Genomic DNA, 24449 nt, shown 5'->3' with positions numbered 1-24449 from the left:
GTAGCTATTATAGAAGGTAGAACCGCACTTTCTAAATTTTAGCCTAGTCTCTTTCGTTGTGTGCGGATGGCTGATCTAAGAGTAAAATGACTGTTTCACGACCATTAACGAGAAGAAGAGGAGGACGAGGAGGAGGAGGAGGAAGGGGTTTTGTTTTCACAGCTGTAAGCAATTATCGTGACATGTTCATTGTCCACAGATCAGTACCCACGCAGCACCCAGAAATAATTTAATTGAATTTTCTTTCATTTCATTCAAATAGGCCTACATATAAAAATTTATAGTAATTAGATATAGTAATTATGTCTCTCTGTATTCTGGGGACAGAGAGAATTAATCATTGAAAAGAAGACGCTGCTACACAAAAACATGTACTGAACTTCAGGAGGTGAGACGGTTTCACCTGTGGAAATGAATAAAACGGATTCCCTGTTCCATCAATCATCACGGAAGAGCATTCAGAGAGGGACAGAAAGCAGAGAGGGTTTAGATCACACGAGCGCCTAACGAACACTAATGAGCGTCAGCATAATGTAGGATCGATCACTTATGTGAGGAAATAGCGTTGACTATATTGATGGTTTCAGTGAAGGAAAAGGTCCTCAGTGCGGCAAGAATAGTGAAGAACGAATTACTTAAAATTTAATCTGTGTTTTATGGTTTTATGGTTCACTCGTATTCAGACATCTTACATTTCTCTTGAATGCAATTTTGCAGGCAGTTTACTCCGGAGTTGGCCAGGGCGTGACCGATTCAACACGTCGACCTCACTGCAGTCGCACTCCAATTATGCATGTTGTCATAATGAATGAACTTAGTTACGCACGTAAGTTTCTTTCCATTACTTTGCTGCTTGTAAATTATCTTGCTTTTTAGTGGAAGATTTGCTCCTTTTCGAGACCCATATGTTTGACCATTGATGACTGCAGCAGGTTATTGCTACATGCACTCTACAGCCGACAATAAACTGACAAAAAACTTCCATTCAGCACCTTGGAGAATTCTATAGGAACAAGGGAGAGATACTCCTCTGCCCTGGGAAATTCCCTCTTCTTTGTAAATGCTCGTGTGCTCTATTTTGTCAATTAGAGCTGTTGTGTTTGCAGTTTGTAATAGGGTCGTATATCTGCGTCATCATCGCCACCTATTTCTCATTTTGAGAGAATTTCATATACTCCCTCCCTCCGCCCCCAGATCACCGCGCACGATCGCGCAGCACACCCTCCCGATATCAACGGAGTCAGAAGTGAGGCGTTTGTGTGCGGATCGTGCGGAGACTGACAGGAGCTGAGAGAAGCAGGCGCGGTGCAATGCGCTCGGTGGTTGGGTTGGGTCCCCCCCAAGCTCTCTTTCATAAACCACCTTTCGTGACGTCTCGGATTGAACTATGCTTTGATTTTTGAGGAATCGGATGCCTTGTAAATACCCGCGCGGCTGCGTGATTTGCGAAGTGCGTTATTTCTTCTGCTGCCAGGGAATCAGATGAATTAGACGCTAATGGAGTTCTGTGACGTTTAAATCTCGTAATTTCAAGTTGCGTTGGTGACATATACTGCTTAATGTTAATTTTATATATCTAATTTACTCCCAGTTCACTTGAAACCCTTGAAGGCTGTTGGAGATGTCCGAGTTCCACAATCCCAATAAAACTCACTCTAGTGATCGTGGTCCAGACTACATATGGGAATACGAATATTACGACGATGATGAACCAGTGTCTTTCGAAGGACTTAAGGCGCACAGATGTGAGTTTTAAAGAATGAATTTAAGAAAAAATGTTTTTTTCTCAGATGCGTTTAGTTGTTGTTTTTTTTTTAAAAAGATGATTCTTTTAAAGATGTTTTTTTCTTGATGCAATAGATGGTATGTGTAGTTACTGAAAACCTCATGTTTTGTCCTTGCAGTGCTCTGTGGTGGGGTATATATGATTGTGTGAATGGCTTTTTCTCAGTGTGTTCGTGATCACCTCGCATTCCACCACCGTAGCGTGTTGTATTGTTTGGAGACAGTTTTTCTCCATCTAAGAGGGATTCCGTTTTTTTCCTTCTGCGTAGGTTGATAAAACTGTATGCATGCATCAATCCATTTCACTCCTGTTCAGATGTGGTTTGCGTCCTTGACACCGCATCGACCGCACACATAATATACATAATACAGTCGAAAGTCGAAAGCCTTCATTGTACCCAGACTCCCGATGCATTAAATTAGAAGTGCTTACATATTTAGAGACTTTAAAACCTTTGTGCAAAGTGAAGGAGGAGTGTAGTTGTTTCTTTCATAGGGTTGATTCATTTCTTTCTGGCTGTGTACGCCTTTGTATATTGGTATGTCGTTATCTTGTGTTTTGTTCATTTATGTTTTTAATTCTTTGCCGCTTGTAAAGATGCTGTTTTGGCCAGGTGTCCCTCAAAAAAGAGATTTTTTTTATCCTGGTTAATTAAAAGAAGAAACTGAAAGATTAAAACAAATAGCATATCCCAATAACTGTTGGAGAATATCTGAAAAATATGTTCTAAGTCTAGTCTCTGGACAGTTCAGTAATAAATAATAAAAATGAGAAACTATTATTTTTCCTTTAATTAAAGCAGTATGAGATGGCTAATGATACAATGAAAATATTGTAATTTTTAATGAGGAGAAAGTTCTCTTTGTTGTGACTTCCTACTAATGTTGTCAGTGCTCCGCCTCCTTAGCTGTCGTGCTTTTGTTTTCCCTGTGTTTTTCCTGCCCCGCTCCCCGCCCGGTCTCCGCCCGCCTGATTGCCTGCACACCTGCTTTCCATCCCCTCGTCAGCCTTGCCCTATATGTTCCCTGCTTTTCCCTGTCCGGTTGCTAGTTCGTCACAGTGTTTTTCGCCTGTTTCGTCCCCGCGTTTGCTTTATGCTTCTGTCTGCCTGTTTTCCGTTTCTCGACCCTGCTTGTACCCTGACCTCGTTTTTGCCTGCCTCCTTGCCTCGTTTGCTTGATTGCCTGCCTGTCCGGTTCCCCGACCTTGCCTGCTCCGATTTCCCGATCCTTGCTTTGCCCACGGACTGTCTCCCGGTTTTCGACCCTGCCTGTTTTCGGATTAGCGCTTTGCCTGACGATTCCATTAAAGACGCACGGAACCCGACGCTCCCGTGGTCCGCGCCTGAGTCCCTGCCTGAGCTCCGACAAATGTAAAGGGTTGATGAACGACAATTTACAGCTGAGGTGTAGATCAGAATGCGAATGCGTGGGCATGGCATGCGTGTTGTCTGTGTCCCTGAAATAAGGTGAGACACCTCTCCGCAGAGCTCTGGAGTTCCAAGGACTTTTATCTAGAGAGAGAGAGAGAGAGAGAGAGATATCTGTAGTCCAGTTTGTGGTCAATAATATCTATTAAATGTATATGAAGAAGTGAATATGAAATTGAAATTGCATGGAAGATATGTAAGGGTCTGTCATTGGGCTGAAGATTGTAGTCCCTGACAGACATATATATAGTCTTCCACGTCCATTGATTGTCCCTCAGGCTTCAGGGAGATGACGCTTCTGTCCCTGAAACATGCAACAGTCTAGTGTGCTAGGGATCTAAAGGCATGATGTGGGGGCACCATTAGCCTACTGTATATATGGAAACAGTAAAAAATATCATAAAATATAGCTGAGGATCTGCAACGATGGTACATATTTGCTGTCAGACATTGGTGTGCGTCATAAGTCCCATCCCATACGTTTATTCCCGTTACTACAAGCAGAACATTTTCAAAATCACCCTGAAATATGCCTCTTGCATGCCCACGGGAATGCGTTACTGTGTAGAAATCATGGCTCAAGGACAGGAACACGCTGACTTCCATAGCACAGAAGGATATTCTAATTTATTTGATAACATCTCCCTTTGCCACACAATAGACGTTCCGTAATAAACATGACTATGCGGTCAATAAAAATGTAGGAACATCTCTGTATCTGTCGAGGCCTTGGTTTTTACATTATTATATTACATTACATTATTGCTATTTGGCAGAGCGACTTACATAGGTTACACTTTGTATGTGCTATCCTTTTATACAGCTGGATATTTACTGAGTCGGTTGTGGGTTGGGTATCATGTCCAAGGGTACAGTGGCAGTGCCCCAGCAGGAAATCAAACCAGCAACCTTTTGGCTATAAGCCCTGCTCCTTTACCACTATGATACACTGCTGCACATTATTGATTAATTGCAGGACCAGACTGAACTCTTTTAGAGGGAACACTTACAGCTCAGCTCTAGGTTACAGAGTGGTAGAGTACACCATTATTGATTTAGAACAACTGGTAATAAATGCATTCACTCTCATATCAAAGAGACCACTTTCAGATCATAGCTAAATCACAACAGCATACAGACTCTCCCAAGAAATAAAGGAGAAATATTCACCTGCTCCACATACCTCACAATGGCATTTGATTCCATGGAGGGCTATTTCTCAAACTGCTTTGAAGCGGGGTAAGGGAAAAAGTTTAATATATCCAGAGAACAAATATGGTATGAAAACTGGAAGCAAGAGATCAGGGTTCCTGACTCAGGAGCATGGAGTGACACAGGGTTGCGGTCCAAAATTCTTTAGCATCTACATTTTGCCACAGGGTTGGAGCAGTGTGTAGCTCTTGGTTTAACTAATTGGGTTTACTAACCTGGCCCCACAATCCCCCAACAAACCAGGGGCTCTTAGAGCAGTACTGGCTCCAGGGTCCAGCCACAGCCTGAGGGACCAGCAGTAAGCACTCGGCATTTGAGGATCTCATAGCAGGTCATCAGCTACTGTGGGGCAGCAGTGTAGCATAGTGATAAGGAGCTGGGCTTGTAACAAAAAGTTGCCAGTTCAGTACCCCACTGGGGCACTGCTGCTGTACCATTGGGCAAGGTACTTAACCCTACAATTGCCTCAGTAAATGTCCAGCTGTATAAATGGAAATAATTGTAACTTACTGTATGTAAGTAAGTCGCTCTGCCTTTGAGGATCCTGTAACAGGTAACCTGTCTCTTTTCTTTTGTATTATACTGTTTTAGTGTTACTCGTGTGAGGCAAATACATAGAGAAGGCAAGAGAGAGAAAGAGAACAATGGGTAGTGGGGGTGGACACTTAAAAGGGAGGCATATTAGTACAAAATTACACTTTGCAGAGTTAAACATTTTATCACCTCTGTTTAGCATCCGTGTAGTCTGTGTACAAATGTTTGTTTCCCTTTGGCAAGGCTGCAGATTTGCCATGCCAATGAGGGTTATTGGATTGAATTAAAGAGAGAGAGAGAGAGAGAGAGAGAGAGAGAGAGAGGCTTCACACTGTGCTTGCTGTCATTCAGCGGCAGTGATTTTCTCACTGCTCTTCCCATTCAGCCTCCTCTCCCTTAATACTCAGAGTTTCTCACAGTCTCTGGATGCTGGCTGAATTCACACCACTGAGGGGCATATTGAGCGCGCCTGACCAAATTCCCTGGAAACACATGCTTCTGAGCTAGAAGCGGTTCGCAGGTAATTTGCCGCTATTAGCACTCAGGTGCTTTTAGGCGGCCCAGCGAGTAGGGTCGCTTCAGACAAATTGGCCGGTTTTCTGGAACCGTTCCGAGAAGTGATGGGGGCTGCGAACCCCCGTGGGTTTTGCGGAGATGACAATGATGAAGATGGTGACAATAATGATAATGATGATGACGGCTCCAGCAGCGTCCCCCTTTCAGCTGGTGTCTCTGACGCCTCAGCTGATGTCTCAGTCCTCTGGGGGGGTTTTTGCACGTTCTCTCCCATGCGGCCGACCGGTTGTTGTGGGGGCACCGGTGTGCGGGGATGGCCTCAGGGCTCATTATGATACAGTCACTGCTGTGCTTCTCTCTGGCAGTGGAGCAGAGCTGCTGAGCATTGATTGGCCGATGCTGCATTGTACCTTTGATTGAAGCTGGTGTTTTTCTTTTTCTTTTTTCTTGGTGAGTAGTGAGGCAAAGAGGACAGGAGGGGGATCGTGGGACTGTTTGTTGGCCTGGCACGCTGCTCCATAGAGTACACCTGCACGGCTGAGATTTCCTCAGTCAGTTATGGATCATTCTGCCAGACAATGTGTGCTTTTTCCTGTGGTTTCCTGTGAATGATTCCTGTGTGTGCGTGTGTGTATGTGTACTCATGTGCTTGCTTATGTGTGTGTGTATGTGCGTGTGTGTGTGTGTGCGTGTTCTTGCGGGACACATTTTTTTGTGTGGTGGATTGATAATCTCTCACCGGGGTTTTTTTTTTTGCAGACTCCATTGTGATCGGGTTCTGGGTCGGCCTGGCGGTGTTCGTCATCTTCATGTTCTTCGTTCTGACCCTGCTGACGAAGACCGGAGCACCACATCAAGAGTGAGTCACCTGTTTGCGACGTTATCGTCCAATACCTGTCAGTCATGTCTCACTCCCTCCAGGTCATTTCAGTGGAATTCCATTGTACAGAAACACTTTATGAAGACTGGCAGTCTGCAGAGGTAGAACAAAATTGTCTTCATTCATTGTCTCCAAAAACGTTTTTTGTTGGCGAAGATTTCCTTTGCCTGCCACTTTGGCGCCTTCTGTTGGTTCCTAAGGCAACTGCGAGTCATTTAGATAATGTCAGCGGAGATACACCTATCCTCGAGTCAGTGTTTGGTCCACTGTGGTGCACTGTGGCACAGTGAATAGTAGCTGTTGGCTGTGTGTGAGTGTATCAGCGGATTGCATTGCTTCACCACTCCTGTTTGAGTATTGCGTATAGGTTCTTGCTGACAGGAGAGCTAAATTAGTACAAAAGGAAATTCCAAATGGATCTGACTACAAAAAGCGCTGGTAGTTTTAAGTGAGCTATTTGACTGTTAAATTACACATGACAATGTAGATGCAGGTGCAGTCTAAGCTTGGTTAATTTGGAAAGAAGTCATCTTTAATTGTGGATTGGATGTTGAGTGATAGGTGCATGTTTGAACTGTGAAATCCTCAAGGTGCTTGGTAATCAACGACTGTGCTGGATAAAAAATTTCATACCCCTCAGCCTCCGATGGAGGGGTGGGGACGAGTTCCGGGGGCTCCAAACCAAACCCCTGCCTCTCTCTCTCTCTCTCTCTCTCTCGCTCTCTCATATATATATATATTTTTCAGTTGGTTCTATTTTTCAATTGTTCTGATAATCCTTGGAGTGTCACACAGTCGGGAGATTCTGTCTCTGTCTCTCTCTCCAGGGCAGAGAGGGATTTGCTTCCTTTTTAAGGAACAAGATAGGGATCTCTCTTTTTCAAAGAGAATGTTTCTGTAAGGGACTACGGCCTCTTGTATGGACAGACAATGTAGTGACACCCCAGAGATGCTGTGTCAGAATGGACATACTGCTCTCTGTAAGTCCTACCTTTCAATGTTCCTTAAGTCTTCTTGCTTTTGGTACGGTACAGAAATTGCTCATCTTCTCAATGCAATCTGCATTCACAGATCACTCAGTTGTCTAATTCCACCCTCCCCCCCTTCAGAAAACATGGCTTCCTAAATGATGTGTTCCTAAAATTAGCAAATATGAGGTGTATTTGCCTTTTGTCATCATACCCACATCATCTCTTCGAATTATCAGTCTGACTCGTCCACCAGAAGGGGAGAGTGGTGCGCCTCTCTGCATTCGGATGCTCCATTATTCAGAGATGGCCCCTGCGCCTCCGCTTTTCAGATAAGCACAATTAGGCTCCCCATTTGTGCTTTCGCTGTTATTGTTCTCCGTGAGCTCCATGTCCTGTGTCACGTCTTCCAAAATTTTAATTAGCCCTCACTGATAGTGGCTGCCAGCTTTTTTTTTCCTGAATAAACAAATACCCTGTGGATCGGGGGCCCTGCCCCTTTCAAAACACTGTGATTATACAGGCAACCTTGCCTCCAGAGAGCAGTCACGCATTAGGGCCCTTTGAGCAATTTGTTCCTTTGTAGCTACCTATCAGTTCAGATCACAAGTACAAGGCACTGTGGTTCGGTCATTAATATGGTGAGACGAATAAATGCGAATTTACTTTTTATTGAATAGCATCGTGTTTACCTTGATTTCTAAAGAATAAAAAAAAAAAACCCTGATAACTAGAAGGAACATTTGCATTACACACATTTACTGAGAATCACATCATGGACATTACCAAATGTATTACAGCAGTCATAACAGATGAAAAAGATTTGGACGTAGTTTACTTACTACCATGAAACAAAATTGGGGAGACTCATTAAAAGATTTAAAAGATAATGCAAGATGACTTTATTGTCCTGAAGGGAGAAGTTTGTCTTGGATGTTTGGAAGTGCTGCTGTGCCCACAGTGCCTTAAAAACACATAAACACAAAAAAACTTACACATCACTACAGATTACAGTCTACAAGGATGAATTAATACAAAGTTGGTAATGGAAACTTATCATACACACAGCTCATAAAGGCAGAAGAGTAATCAACATTCCACCCCTAGCACAATCCCTCACAATCTCATAGTCTTGCTGATAGTTTTCGTTTCCCACCATATTACAGTTGCATGTTTTGAATTAAGCCATGTTATTTGACAGAGGTTTTGTGTCTGTACAGCCTGCAGAGAGGTAGTTTATATTGCCTTCCTGAGGGCAAAAAAACTGGTTTTCTGAATTCGCAATGTGGGTATGGTGAGAAATACTTAATCAGAGATTGTTCACAGTTTTCTACAGGAAGGAGGAAGGTGCTGAGAATATGTTGACCCAGTTGTTCTTTCTAGACTGAGGATTTAAGCTTTGAGTCAGACTGCCAGGCTACTGAGCCAGCCCATTGTACTACATTGTAAAATACCCTTAACTGACACAGTGAAGAAAAAAGTAACATTTCAACCAAAAATAAAGTCAAGCAGAAGGTTGTGTGTGCAATTGTGAATGGACATCTGAAGACCATTCCCCCAAACCATAACTTATTCATATTCTCAGGATACAGGATACTTGCAATGCTGTTTCTCCATGAAAGTGTGTGTGGAGACCTGACATTTTTAGCACTAGTTTGCTGAACTAGATTACATGGCCTCAATAAATTAGCAGAGAATAAACATGTACAAACACACAAACACAAGGTATTTATACAACAGAGAGCATGGGAAGACATGCAGAAAGGAGTATACACACACACGCACACACACACACACACACACAAACGCACACGCACACGCACACACACACGCACACGCACATACACATACACACAAACGCGCACACGCACACACGCGTGCGCACGCATGCACACACACGCGCACACACACATACACACAGAACAACAGTGCAAAGGATGACTATTACAGAACCATTTCAAGTATGTGTTGTACATATAATTAGTGATTTTGAATTACCTCCCACATGAGCAGACAATAGCATCTTTTCTCCCTTGATTGCATATTGTACTACTAGATATTCCACTTATTTGTTTCTGTCAATGTAACCTCTCCTTAGACATGGAATAACAGTGCTAAAGGTTTGAAGTTGTTTTTTTGTTTGTGTAAAGATGGTATGTCCTCCTGAAAGGCCTTCCATGCTGTGCATTGCATCTTGAATGACTTTTTAAAGTAATTCAAAAGGAACAATTTAAAGGAATATTCTGATTTGACCTGGTTGCAATTGACCATTTCTTTCAAAGCATATCATGTTCCTGGTCATTGCATCTACATTAGGTGCATCTTGCTAATTTAGCTTTAGCCAGTTTTCTGAACTGTTGAAATTTTGGTGAAATGTGTAATACTGGTAATGCTACAGACTGTTGGCTTTACATCCAGTGCCATTTCTTAGTGTGTGTCAGTGTGTCAATATGTATATATGGCTGCATCACAATGGGTTTTTGTGTCCCACTGATTGTTTGACTTCATTCTCTGTCATTCCCTCCTCTGATATAACTAGAATAATTATCTTTCCTCAGTCTCTGTAATTTCTCATCTTAATGTTGCAGCCATGTGAAAATGACATTTGAACGGAGACATCTTTTTAACACAGAAGCGTAATATATAATTTGCCTTAATATTAACATTTTCAGTTTTATGACTAATGCGAATGAATCATTTTACCGTTACTTTTCGAGCACAATTTACTTCCAGATGATTATATTACACCGTAAAAGATAACACAAGAACAGTGTTTTCACACTTTGAATTCCACACGCGATAAAAATAAGAAGTGGAGTTTTTGTCACTCTTGCCCTCTGTTGCAGTCAGGCAACAGAAGCACAGCCCAAGGCGGTGTCGTTTGAGGTAGCTCCATCCTGCCACTGTGGTCGTCACTGCAGAGCTTTGATTTCTGAATACTTCATCTGGGCTCTGTGCCATCTGGTATCGCAGAGAGATGTTTACTCTATAACTGTGAGTGCAGACTCTGGTCCATCTGTTATAAATGGAAACACCAGACAGCTGCTGGAGGCTTAATAGTTGCTTAATGAGAAGGTCACCAGGAGCTTGAAGATTTTAAGACAAGACATCTGAATTGTTCCTTCACTGTTTTGAAGTAAACAAATGACTGCTGTAGCAGTATAATTGTAATATAGTTTTCTGTTTGAAAGCTGAAAAGATAATGAATGCGGTTGATTATGTTTGGGCTGTTCAGACATGCTCACACAGAGCTCTGCACAATCCTCACCTGACCTGTAGAATACTCACCTGTACGGTGCTTACCTCTGCTGGGGGGTGTTTGTCTGACATACCCTTGTGTTTCCAAACACCAAGTGTAGACGCGTCTCCCCCTTAATGCAGGAACCCAGAGCAGTGTGAGAAGGGGGCTCGCCTGGCCAGCTGTGTGGTGGACATCAGCCACCCCCAGGACTCCGGTAACAAAGTGTGCTCTCGCCCCCTGCTGGACGAGTCCCGCTCCCTCTTCCACTGCTACATCAACGAGGAGGAGCAGGGCAGGGGCAGGGCCGGCGGCAGGAGAGGGCGGGGCCAGCTGGATGGCAGGAGCTCCAGCAGCCCGGGGGAGGCGGCGGCAAGCTCGGACCTCCAGGGGGCGCCGTCGGGGCACAGGACAGACAGAGAGGCCAACTTCCTGGCGCACTTCAACATCCCCAACTTTGTGAACTCCGAGCACAGCTCGACGCTGGGCGACGACGACCTGCTGCTGTGCGAGCCGCCGATCATACTGGACAGCGAGTCCCGTCCCCACAGTGCCCATCACATCCTGAGCTGAACCTCCGCCCCGCCCACCACGGTCCTGACGAATGGCCGGCTGAAGCTCCGCCCCCACGGTACGCGTCACTTCATTGGACGAACCTCCTCAGCGCCAATAACACATCATCAGCAGAAGCTCCGCCCATCTCAATTCATCACATTGTAACTGTGCTTTCATGCCGGGAGGTACATCGGCATTGCATGACTCTTTAAATACCCAGGACAGCACTCCTTACCTGATACTGTTCAAAGCTTTTACAGAAGAAGAGAACACTTTTTCATGGCTTTTTTTTCCATGGAAACGCTGACAGTTCGGTGAAACCATTGACTAACTGGCTCTGGAGACTCGTTGCCCTTTCTTTATAAATAAAAGCCCTCACATCTTCTGTCTTAAGAACTCACCGCATGCCAGGTCCAGTGGACAGAGAGGAATCTTGTGCCCAAAAGGGCATTTGGTGGTGAGATATACTAAAATCAAAGTGTTGTTGTTTCGTTTTAACTGTACTTAGTAGTGAAAAATTCATGCTCGTGCAATAATGATGTGACATACGTGCAATGTGTGAGATGGTTTTCAGCTCTGCCAGCTGACAATGCGTCCGCCTTTAAACTCACGGTGGACACTCTAAGAGTGTAAGAGCTAAACTCTAAGAGCTAAACGCTTTTAATGTTGTAATCGTTGAGAACGGTATTATGCACAACAGCATTATATCCCGATCTATGTGCCAAGTGTTGCTTTGTATGTACTGTCCTTAAATGTAGCGATTTCCTCTTTGTAAGTTCTCTTCTGAAAGAATTATAGAGCTACTTTGTTCGCCGGCGGCAAAATAAAATTTGTGTAAAAATTGGACAGAATATTATCTGGGTCAAAATCATTCATTGTAATTCACAGACATTCATTGTGGGCCTCAGGCAGTGTGAGCACTGACTACAGTTGCTTGCTGGGTAATAGTAGCATTTTTATTCTTGTTCAAACCTTGTATTTTTCATATCCTGGAACTTATATTCATACATATGTTTAAGGCCAAAAAGCTGATATATGGCCCTCATGAACATCCTCAACCATCATGAACATGTACAGTGGTGGCATCACCCCTTTCAAGCAGCTATATGCAAATTTTCTTCATGATGGCTGACAGTGACATTCCACTGTTTCAGTTTTAATTTTATCCATAATGTGTGCCGCGTCACTCAGTTCACCCATCACAGAGCACTGCAGTTTTCTATGAATACTTAAGTAGGACCATACAGTGCTACTGTCAAGATAACTTTTCATAATCTTACACTCCAGCAGAACTGAATGAAATTTTTAACCGTTAATAGCAGTCAAGCAGACGCTGATGAACTGTGTAAGTGCTACAGCAGTACACTTGCACACTCGACCATATTTGTAAGGGATAGTCTTCTCTACTCACACGAATGTAATGTGACCAATACACCTTTCTGAATCGTATATTAGGCTCCTCTTCCCACAGCCTCTACACTCATGTTGGGAGAGTGACTGTAACCTTCAGATGCACCCTCACACCTGCAGCGACCACTTCTCAAACTACAAGTCCCACAGTGCACCACTGCGAAGCGAACACCAGCTGGAGGATAGGCACACCTCTGCTAACACCAGCCGAGTGGGTCACAGGCACCTGGTGAATCGCAGGGTGACTATGAGCCGGCAGACGAGGAGACCTTGCTGACATACCCACTTCCGCCCCAGCAGACTGAAGCCACTTGCTGGCTGATGGCAGGGTAAGGCTCGAACCTGGGCTGCTCACTTTCCCAGTTAAATCTTACTGGATACACTGATATGAATACTGATCCTTCCTTGCTGATTCTTACCTTGATACACTATATGATGAAGTGTACTGGTAGTTATACTTCAATAAACTGCCAAGATTAAAATTTATACTGGTGTGACTTTGAAGAGATACTACTTTTGAAAGGAAAATAACAAAACCAACAAAACTAGAAAAAGTAAATTTTACTATACAATATCAAATAATTACAAACATACACACAGCATCACAGTCATAAGTAAAACAGTAAATAATTACACAAGTACTAAATGCAAACATGAATGAATATCAAAAATTTGCAAAAGTACAAATATTACTTAACATTTTATCTTAATAAATTAACAAAACCAATGTGAAATTTCCAATTTTAGTGTCAATGCTTTCAAATAAGTTCAAAGGAAACACAGATAAGGATTTGGCAAGCCACTGTTGAGCCTGACGGTTCCTTTTAGGGAGCTGTAACAGGACCCCAGAGGATCAGTCAAGTCCTCCAGGTGAACGCGGTCAGGGGCGGTGCCCCAGAGCCTTCTGGGGCGGGGATGACCACGCCCTGTCTCTGCAGCTCCCTGAGGATGTCCAGGATGGAGTCCAGCTCCACTCGGAACACCTCCAGCTCCTGGCCTTTCACCTGCGCCAGCTTCTTCCAGCGTTCTACCTCCTTCCGCTGCTCCTCCTCCACCATCAGCCGGGTCTGCGCGATCACCTGGAGAGAGACAGAGGCCCTTATAGGAACACTGCTCCACCTCTGACTCCAGAGAAGCCCTTACAGGAACAGTGCTTCATCTCTGACGCCAGAGAGGACGTTACAGGAACACTGCTTCATCTCTGACGCCAGAGAGGACGTTACAGGAACACTGCTTCATCTCTGACGCCAGAGAAGCTCTTACTGAAATACTTTTTCTATCTGACTCTAGAGAAGCTCTTACAGGAACACTACGTCATCTGTGACTCCACACAAGCCCTTACAGGAACAGCATCTACCTCTCTGATTGCAGAGAAGAGAACAATGCTTCACATCCAACCTACTGGAATAATGCACTGAAGCCAGGTACTGTTTCTGGGTAGACCCATTTATATCAACGGAAAACCCAAGTTCCTGCATCAGTGTAAAAGGGATCTGTGTGTGTGAGAGAGAAAGATACTGGGAAAGAGAGAGTGTGCGCGCATGTGTGTGTATGTGTGTGTGTGTGCGTGAGAGAGAAATACACACAAAGAAAGTGTGTGTGTGAGTGTGCACGTGTATGCGTACACATGCATGATCTACCTGCTGCAGTTCATTCTCTCCCTGTCTGAGAGAGTGTGTGTGCGTGTGTGTGTGTGTGTGTGTGTGTGTATATATATGAGAGAGAGAGAGAGAGAGAGAGAGAGAGAGAGAGAGAGAGGAAGAAAGAAAGAAGTGCACACAGGGAGTGTATGTGTGTGTGTGCGCGCGTGTGTGCGTGCGTGCGTGCGTGCGTGCGCGTATGTGTGTGTGCGTATGTATGTGTGTATATATGAGAGAGAGAGAGAGAGGAAGAAAGAAAGAAAGAAGTGCACAGAGGGAGAGTGTATGTGTGTGTGCGTGCGTGCGTGCGCGTATGTGTGTGTGCGTATGTGTGTGTGCGTATGTGTGTGAGTGCGTGCGCGTGCGTGATCTACCTGCTGCAGCTCCTTCTCTCGCTGTGTGAGAGAGAGTGCGTGTGCGTGCGCGTGCGTGATCTACCTGCTGCAGCTCCTTCTCTCGCTGTGTGAGAGAGAGTGCGTGTGCGTGCGCGTGCGTGATCTACCTGCTGCAGCTCCTTCTCTCGCTGTGTGAGAGAGTGTGTGTGTGCGTGCGCGTGCGCGATCTACCTGCTGCAGCTCCTTCTCTCGCTGTGTGAGAGAGAGTGTGTGTGTGCGTGTGTGTGTGTGCGTGCGCGTGCGTGATCTACCTGCTGCAGCTCCTTCTCTCGCTGTGTGTATCGCAGCTCCATGCTGCTGATCTTCCTCTCCAGCGCACTGAAGTGTCTGAGCTCTGGGGTGTGGGCCTCCTTCGCCTCCTTCAAATCCTCAAGCAGCTTTGCCATCTACATTCACATATTCACATTTACCTTTATTCATTTGGCAGATACTCTTATCCACAATGGCTTACAAGAAGTGCATTCAATAGGGTTAGGCAATTAGCAGCACTCATACTGAATCAATAGTGCCATTCTTGAAATGTACTACTATTGTGGGAAACACTGCCGCAGGGACAGTAAGTGCTGTCATGGCACATGACAAACACAGAATAACACACAAACACACACACACACACACACACACACACACAAAAGCAGGCTTGGGCATACCTGGTTCTGTAGGGTTTCTTCTCTGACTTGCGACAATGTCAGTGCCTCCTTGCAGCCCTGTAGATCCTTCAGCTGATCACGCAAGTGTCTGATCATGATCTTAAGGGTTAAATCTCAGTTAGAACGAGGTTCAAACAGGCACTGCTTGGGCTCAGGACACATACATTCACTCAGTAAATATCCAGCTGTCTGAGCAGATAATAAGATATGTAAGTCGCTCTGGATAAGAGCGTCTGCTAAATGATGAGATTGTAATGTAATGACTGAGCGCCATGACCGCTGCCCCTAACCCGCTGGGTTCTGAAAGCGTACCTCCTGCGTGGAGACCTGATTGGTCAGCTCAGCCAGTTTAGAGGAGGAGTGTTCGAGGGCATGGCGAGCCAGCAGGGCCTCCACCTCCCTCTGGTGCTGGGCCCTGAGTGCTGACAGCTGCTCCTCGGCACGCTCCTGAGTCCTGCAGGGGGCGATAGAGGGAGCCACTGCTAACAGTTTTTTTTTCTGAACGCTTAAACACTTAACAGTGATTCTTGAAGCACTGTCTCTGAAACCATTGACACTTGTAGCCAATGCATTTACCGAGTGTAAAGCTCTCTGCTTTACACTCAGTTTGCAAGTCAATAACACATTCTTATGGCCAGACCCACAAAGTTGGCGAGATTTAGCCTAATTGTTTTCTGTTCCTTTTTTGTTTTAGCACAAATATTTTTGTTTTCTTCTACTGCGCTTTTGTTGTTAGAACATTTTGAGAAAAAAAATAACTTTTGGCCCTTATTTGTATTGATAGTGTATTGATTGTATTGATAATGTATGACAAAACTTTACTGCAAACTGCTATGCCCTGCACACAGAAAAAGCAAAAGCTGCAAGTGCTTTTCATTTATACTATCAGTGCGTAGTTGGTGCTTCGTGTGCTTATTCAAATGATGGCTTGTGTGTTCTGTATTGACACAAAAACACAACTTTTTAAAAGAGTTTGATGAGTTTTGCAAGAATTGTTTGCTTTTGCGAGAGATGTATAATGTTTTGCTGGTTTGGTGCAAGGTTTTGTGGTTAGCAATCAGAAAAAACTAACACTCACAGTGATTGTTCCGTTTACCACAGCACTGCGGTATGAAGGATGGGGCAGGCTGAAAACTTACTGAACAGCTTTTCAGTTCTGCTTAAAGCGTACAGACCAAGGCTGTTGCTGCATGTGGGGAAGGATGTGTAATGGGGGGTGGAGGTGCTTGTGGGAAGGCGTGGAGGTATATGCATGGGGGGGCAGGAGGGGGGTGCGGGAAGGGAGGGATGGAGTGATCCTCCCAGGCTCTGTGGATGGAGTTGTCTAAGGCCAATCTCTGTCTTCGAGCTGGCCGACTGGCACAGAGGCTATTCTCGGGCTCATGAAAGATCCAATTGCAGCAGAGCCCCTGCGGCTATCTTTAAATAAGCTTTAGTCACGAATGGCCACTTTCTGGCATGGCTCTTTGCGAGAGACTGATAGAGGTAAAAGGATTTTTGTCCACCTCAGGGGATCAGTTAGGGAACTGCTGAAATTCTTGAATTCATCCTTATTCCTATTCAAATCTCACATACAGCAAAGAGGGAGAGAAACTGCAGAATGGAATTAAATACCTAATAAATCATTTCCACTGTGCCACAGCTTTGGGCATCCACTCTGATCACTGATATTTCATCAAATATCCCATTCTGCCCTCTATTGTGTGTATTTAGCTGATCCACATGCTTCTCTGGAGCTTACTCCGTGTGGGCGCAGAAGTGCGAGTTAGTGAGCTCAGTGCATGTTTGTGTGCTCCCAGAACTCAACCTGTGTGTATCAGTGTGTGAATGAGTGTAAAAAGAGTGTGAGTGTATGTGTAAGAGTGCCAAAGTGTGTGAAGATGTGAGTGTGTGAGGAAAGATTGTGTAGGTGTGTGTGTGTGAAAGTGTGTGTGTGTGTGTGTGTGAAAGTGTGTGTGTGTGTGTGTGTGTGTGTGTGTGTGTGTGTGTGTGCGTGCGTACCTGCGGAGCTCTCCCTCCGCATGCGCGGCTGCAGTCCGCAGCGAGACCCTCTCCTGCTCCGCCTCCAGTTCCAGCTGCTCCAGCCGAGCCCGGAGCCGCTCGCTGTCCTGCAGCACCTCCGAGATGTGGGAGCCGGAGAAGGCGCTGGGCTGGTAGTCCTTCTCGTCCAGCGTCGGGGGGAAGGCCTCGGCCCTTCCGCCCTTCTTCTCCGCGGGGCCCGCGGGGGCCCCCCTCCCCTGGCCTGCCGGCCGCCTCTCCCCGGGGGGCGGGGCCGACAGCATGGTGCGCCTCTCCCTCTGCAGCCGCTCCACCGTGCGGGTCAGCTCCTGGACGCTCCGGCTCTTGGCAGCCAGCTCCTGGTTGAGCCGCTCGATGCGGGAGACCTGCGCCGCCTCCGCCTGCCGCTCCTGCCGGGTGGGGCTCCTCTGGGGCCTCTCCCTGCCCGGCGCGGGGGACCGGGCCTGCTGCAGCCGCTCCTGCAGGGCCTGCAGCTGGGCCTGCAGGGAGCTCTCCCTCTCCTGATGACTCTCCCTCTGCAGCTGCAGCTCCTCCTGCAGGGCCTGGAGCCGGGACTCCCAGTCCTGGGGCGAGCCGGCCTGATCGCACTCAGCCGCCTGGGCCAGCTGCTGCTCCAGCTCTGAGATCCGCTCCTCGTACTGCATCTGCAGAACGACACGCGGATACATTCTGAACACAGACCCAGACTACACGTCCATATGGTCACACAAGCAGGTAATCCTGACAGCGATGTCTGCAGAGAACCGGAACCTATCCTGGATTGGTGTAAAAAGCAATCTTCTTCACGAGGCCCTTACCCACAATCCATCACTTCTAACACTGAATGCCAAGCAGACAGGCAATTATACATAATGCAGGTAAAGGTGGGTATATTACTGTACTGGACCAAATGAAAGTACACACCAGTTAAAACTGCTAATGCTACGTGGTGAAAGGTGGCACAATTACTCAAGGCACCAGAGGACTGCGTGCACTCAGAAGGTGTGCAAGTGTGCAGTTTAGATAGCGGCACAAAAAAGATGAGCCTAAACTGCAGTGACTCTGCTCAGAAAGGACGACGGAAGGACAGCTATGGGACTATCCAAAAGATCGAGGAGTTCTGATGCTACTTTTAAGCTCATGGCAATAATGGAGAAGTACCACTACAATTACTGTCATGCTGCTGAAAACACCAAAAATGCGTGTCTCCAAAATGATGCCAGACTATGAAATGCTTTTGAGCATTAGCTCTCAGATGAAATCATCTCAGGTACAGCAGCCCTCGCAGCGCAGTCTCAGCTCCCCTCTTGACCATGCCCCATCTCTGCACACCCTCCCCACGAGCCTCAATCTGAAGTGAGCCTATGACCCTGCGTCCCTGAGTTCGGGTGGCTGAGTCTCATCAGTGGATCAGGGCAGTTTCTCTCACATGATGCATGATGCTCCAATCGGCTCATACAATATGCTGTATATATTTACGCTGCATACCATTAGCAGAGAAACATGCCTATATGAAATGTGGGGCACACATGTAATATTCAGATGTAGACCCCAGCATCATTTTATGAAACAAATACTGTTGAGGAAATAATTCAGGCGGAGCAGTTGATTGAGGATTTGATTCAGAGGAGCAAGGCTTTATTCTCGTGCCCGTACAGGGAGAGTCAACACATGCACGCCGGACAGGTGGTGCAGTCAACTCTATTATAAAGTTAAAAACATTGTCTTATATAGGGTTTTCCTTCTAGAGCATACATGACTCGGGACACACACAGCCAACGTGACTTCTCTATCTTTCTGTTTTAACTAAACATGCTAATTTGAGCAAATAACTGGGGAAAAAAAATAGGAGCAGATGTTGGAACAAAACCCAACCAAGAATTGATAACCCAGTGGTGGATCAATGCTTTTTTTCTTAAAAAAAAAAAGAAAGAAATCGATCAGAAATATTCCTTTAATAAGAAAAGTACACTGTCAACCATAAAAAAACAAATGTGAATAATTCACAACTTTTACAAACGCCCCAAGTAATTATTACTACACTTTATTCAAAAGCTTTCATTACTTCAGTGGGTGAAATTATACAAAATAATTCAAAGACTACTTGATTATAGTGATCTGTTTAACAAAGAGATGGCCAACTCGTAATCATCCAACCTTGAAAATGAGGGTGACGTAAGCATTTGAATCTAAGTCTTTTGTCTTTCGCTATCAAATGGCAATGAATGGAAGAGTAAGAGCAAGAATTTTTCCCCTTCGTTTTTTCTACAAAATGTGCTCTCTTTCATACATGTAAATCAGAAACCGTTTAAGCACATAAATAAACAGGAAAAAAAGAGGATGGAGAGATGCATTATGTTCAAGGTTAACTTTCCCTTTATGCTTGAAATTCCAATTGGACTCACTATTCCTTACAACGGTTTCTTAGGGCTGCTTCATTATACTTGCTTGAGAGTCCTGCGTTGGCCCTTGTGGGTGACCATGGGAGACGTGCATTGAACTGAATGGTCCACGTGGAATCCTACTATGTTTTTCACTTGAGTGCGGAACAAAACAAGCACACGGTTTCAAATAACTATGCCGCTCGGTAGACTATGATTATTCCAGGAACAATTTCACCGCACTGCATCAAAAAAGAAAAACACGGAGTGGCTTTTTTTTTTTTAAGGGCTTTGCACAGTGCAAACCTTATTTTGGAGGGCTGTACGCTCGCCTTGGCCACCCTGCAGCGATGGATTCTGCGTTTACTCCTTACTTACTCCATCACTGCTGAAGGACAGCACGTATCTGCTGCTCATGTAGCTGCCTACGCTTGTTGTTGCTGAATGCGTATGTTAACATAAGACATTTCAACCATCAATTAGGTAATTGCCAGTAGGCTTAATGACCTAGAGAAGTTATCGGCCTGTGTAAATTACCAGTAGGCAGACTGGCTACCTAAGTAGCTCAGCAGCTGACAAATACATAGCATGAGCACAAGCAGTTATTTTTAAAATAATTTTTACACATTTTTCATAGATGTATTATCTTTTCATATATACGCATCTTGTAGCCATCGGTTTTAGAATTCAGTAAAACGCAGAAATGTCAGAGACTATGTTTGATGTAGCCTACTGTTTCAGCAGCAACACGGTTGCCAGAATAAATTGAAATGTTTGCTTGAATGTAGGCTGCATTAAGCAGCTCAGCCGCTCGGCTATCCTCATGAGCAAACATCTGAGCACTCAATGAAAATGGAAAAAGCATTTTCAGCCTAATCTCTGACTGTGGGCTGCGGATGCAGTATGGGCTCTGCGGTGGTGGGTGTGGTGTAGGTGGTGGAAGCAGACCAGTGCAGGGCTCCGGTTTGCTGTTCTACGTCTCGGATGCTGTGAAGTATTAGAGGTTTTTGCTCCGTTCAGTCACTACGCTGAGAGGTTCTATCATACAGTGAGGACACGTGCTTGTCCTTGTTTTCCCTTTGACAAATGGCTTTTGCAAATCGCCTTAAAAACCACCACTCCGGCTGGGGCTCTGTGACTGATGGGGCTACGCGCTCTGGGCCATTATCTTGTCACCAGTGCGTTATAATGCAAGCTCTTCAGCAAAGATGAAGGGTGCCACCCTCGCTCTGTCATTTTCCAGGTCGTTCGCCTGTGTCTGTGATTAACGGTGGATTAAGTACTTGCTTCACATGAGAAACCGGACATGCGGTTTTGGGACACTCTGCGAAAAGAGCTTAAGTGATGGTATTTAGACTCAAAAGTCTGAGGTGAGGTATGCCAACCCCTACATTTATCACTCTCCCTCCCTCCTGTGTTAAGCTCTGGTGAGAGGAGCCAAGCTATTGTAATGGAATGATTCACAACATAGCTCCAGCTACCTGAGGCCTCTGGGAAATCTCTCTGTGCAGTACAGGTGCACTTAGCTATTGCCTCGATCATGTGGTGCTGTGCTAAAGAAAAGCCAGGCTTTTACCTTGATCCCGTGGTCCTTTCTCATATCAAACACTTGGCCTTGATGCTGCGATGGCTGACAGCTGCCGTGAAGCCGGGCCTTTACCTTGATCCGGTGGTACTGCTGCTCCATGACCCGCAGGCTGCGCTTGGCCTCCTCGTCCTTGCCCTCCAGCTCCGCCTCCAGCCTGCGGATTCGCCGCTCCAGCAGGGCCGCGGACTGGGAGCTCTCGGCCCCCGCCCCGCCCGCCGACGCCGCGGCGAAGATCAGGGCGGGGAGCGAGTTCGGGTGCCGGCGCCTCAGAATCTTCTCCATCTCCTTCACCTGGGAGGGGGGGGTGGAGGGAATTAGAGATGCGGGAGAGAGGAAGGGGAGGGAGAGGAGAGAGAGAGAGAGAGAGAGAGAGCGAGAGCGAGCAAGGGGGGGGAGAGCAGGGAAAAGCATACACATCACAAACAGCGCAGACCACCCACCCACACATAAAAGGCACTCTGATAATCAGAAAGGATAGAGGCTTCATGCACTTTCTCTGCTCCACACTCTCATGAGGCTAGGGGTGCTGGAATTGATTTGCCTTCAAAACAGGATGAGAGGGTAATTTCATCTCTGAAGGTATGACTCCCTGAGTCGGTGTGCCCTCCTGGCAAAGGAGTAGAGCACTGTCAGTACCACGGGGGGGAGCTGAAGATATGACACCCCTCAGTGCAGACGTGTTCTGACTAGACACAACAGAGTGACTGGATCCTTTCACCAAGAGGAAAATCATTTGTTCTTGCAATAGAAGCACATCATTCTATAGCATTCTCTCATTAGATAAAAGGCAAAATGGCTCTTTTTAGGGAAAAAAGAAAATGCATTCTATGCAGATTCTAAGCAGAGATTGTTTTGATACCTGCAGGTGATGGAACTCAATTCAGGGTACTGCCAAAGATCATGCTGATTGGTCTATTTGACAGATTTGTCTACAGCAGAAGAATGGATTAATTTACATAGCAGTTGAAACTCGTTTCCATGACTGCTCAGCTCGATGCATAACGTCAAAGGCTCATTGTTCTCAGTACTCACTCAATTCTGTATCATTCCAGATTTCACCTGATATCAGTGATAACTCACAAGCCATGGCTTCAATATGAGTCATATAAAAAATAGCTTCTACATATTCTCATGGAGATACAATTACCTCTTCTTCTCTAAGAGCATTCACTGTCTGACATTTTTAATTAAAAGAGCTCTCCCTTTCTGGAAAGGGCAAAAAGACTGTAGGACCAAACCGTAACAGGCTTCTTTGTGCTCATTAATATAACCTAACAATCAACGTGAACATGTTCTTTACAGGCTTTTGGGGATATCCTTTCATCATGTGACTGTGTGACATGCCTGTCACTCACCTGCCTCTCCAGGTCCTGGATCCTCTTGGCATCGCTCGCTCTCTCTTTCATCGCCTTCTGCTGCTGCTGCCCCTCTCTCTTCCCCACCTCCATCTTCAGCCTCTCCACCTGAGCAAACGGGTACAGCCATCACTCAGACCCTCCCCATTAACAGCCTGAGATCAGCCCCTCTCACATCAAACCCATCGCATCTTCCCTGCTCCTCACCGGTCTCTAACAACTTGGTTTACACACTACTCAATGATGACAGTGTAGGTGCTGTACTTTCTTTCTACTTTTCTACTTTCTTTCTTTTTTGAGTTTCTCCTTAAATCCGTGAGCAGGAGAATGGTACCTGTTCCCTGAGCTACAGCTGGGTGTTTAAGGACAGTGTCTGTAATTACAGTACCTGCTTCCTGAGTTCCTGTTGGGTTTTTATTGACAGCGTAAGTGTGGTACCTGCTGCTTGAGTTTCTGGGTCTCTTCGGTGGCCAGCCGCAGTCTGGCCGCGTCTTTGTCCAGCAGCTCCTGGTTCTCCGCGTACCACTGCAGCCTCTTCTTCAGGGCCGACACCTCCTCTCTGTGCTTCTCTTCCAGCAATTTAATCTCAAAGCTCTTGTCACCTGCCAATCAAGTACACACGCCATCCCTGGTGATGTCACTGTCACCTCAAAGAACGGCCAGCCACTAACTGACATGCTGCACCAGCAGGGATTATGAGCATTATTGAATAAAATGCATTCATTCTCCTGCACAAACAACTGCAATCACGATTACACCCATCCACGATCTACCCAACCACGCCACCTGCACACACACGCACCCACCTGAGGTGTAGATGACCTGTGATTTGGCCTGATCTCTCTCCTTCTTCATCATCTCCAGGTCTACCTCGAGGGCCTGCTTCTCCTGCCTCAGTCTCCGCGTCTCCTCCATCAGCCTGGCCTCGGTTTTCTAAACACCAACACGGTCAAACCAAAACACCACCGTTAAAAACATTGTCAAACAGAGACTACCACCTGTGGATGGCCCTGCAGGGTTACATGTAATGGGCTGTACCCTCACCCCGACGTCTCACCTAAAGACACTCACCTGCAGAGCCTGAACTTGTGCCAGCAGGTCTGCTGCACTGCAGCTTGGACCTGGCTCACTGTCATTTCCCACAATCCTCCGCACACTGTTGATCCTGCTGATTTGTTCTCTAGGCGAAAATGAAGACATCAAATACAAAAATAAATATGTTAAAACAAAGGCCATATTCATATGTCACGCAGACTCCATTTAAAGAATCGCAAGGAAGTACTGCGGTGCCTTCCACAGTAAACACAAAGGGATTAAGAGTTATGAGAACTAATCAGCGTTTAGATTTCAGTCATCAGTAATCTCTTTAATAAGATGGCCAGGAAATAACTCGCTCTCATGTCATTAACACCCAGAAATTGATTAGTCTAATCCAATGACATTTGGTGTGGTGGTGTGCAATCTCCCTTTAAGCACATCTTAGGTAGGCGGTGAGATTAAACAAATAATTCCTCTTTATTGAAACATCTCCATAGCAGAAACAATTTAGCATTTTATAATGCTGTTATTTATTTGCAGAAAGAACGAATGTGAGCCTTTGCACGCTGTGGTTCCTGGGCAGATTTCATAGTCTGCACTATCATGCCACCCACACTCTGCATTTTCTTCAGCCTGGAGAAATTCCTAATAGCCCCCCCGCCCCAACACACTATGTTCTCACTGAAGCTGTTCACAGCCCCTTTTGTGTCGAGCACAGCTGGTTAGGGATTAGCGGAGTCGCACTGCAGTGGTTTCTCCCTGAGAGTGTGAGTAAAGGCCAATGTGTCCTGCCCAGAGCTTAATGGCACCCTGCCTTATAGCTGTCCTCGCGCGGAGGAGCGGTGCTTCCCCGTGACTCAGCGCAGTCATTAGCAT

The 24449-nt window shown here is 45.7% G+C and overlaps 2 protein-coding genes across 2 annotated transcripts in view; one reads left to right on the top strand and one right to left on the bottom strand.

The window, feature by feature from the left end:
- The first annotated feature begins 1592 nt into the window (after positions 1-1592).
- Positions 1593-11518, top strand: mrap2a (melanocortin 2 receptor accessory protein 2a). Its single transcript, XM_036539810.1, has 3 exons — positions 1593-1745; positions 6237-6336; positions 10707-11518. Exons 1-3 carry the CDS (start codon positions 1622-1624, stop codon positions 11134-11136), a joined length of 654 nt encoding a protein of 217 aa, XP_036395703.1. The 5' UTR covers positions 1593-1621; the 3' UTR covers positions 11137-11518.
- Positions 11519-13385: 1867 nt separating this feature from the next.
- cep162 (centrosomal protein 162) overlaps positions 13386-24449 on the bottom strand; it is a 33901-nt gene continuing 22837 nt past the window's right edge. The window contains exons 19-28 of the mRNA XM_036539558.1: positions 23607-23715; positions 23342-23468; positions 22974-23137; positions 22536-22643; positions 21253-21471; positions 17215-17876; positions 15526-15667; positions 15214-15312; positions 14815-14949; positions 13386-13607 (exon numbers count right to left, since the gene is read on the bottom strand). Coding sequence (XP_036395451.1) covers positions 13386-13607; positions 14815-14949; positions 15214-15312; positions 15526-15667; positions 17215-17876; positions 21253-21471; positions 22536-22643; positions 22974-23137; positions 23342-23468; positions 23607-23715 — 1987 coding nt within the window. The remainder of the gene's footprint in view (positions 13608-14814; positions 14950-15213; positions 15313-15525; positions 15668-17214; positions 17877-21252; positions 21472-22535; positions 22644-22973; positions 23138-23341; positions 23469-23606; positions 23716-24449) is intronic.

The sequence above is a fragment of the Megalops cyprinoides genome, chromosome 10 (assembly GCF_013368585.1).
Source record: "Megalops cyprinoides isolate fMegCyp1 chromosome 10, fMegCyp1.pri, whole genome shotgun sequence".
NCBI classification, from domain to species: domain Eukaryota; kingdom Metazoa; phylum Chordata; class Actinopteri; order Elopiformes; family Megalopidae; genus Megalops; species Megalops cyprinoides.
Note: the sequence above shows the minus strand (reverse complement) of the source record. Positions and strands in the feature narration are given on the sequence as shown.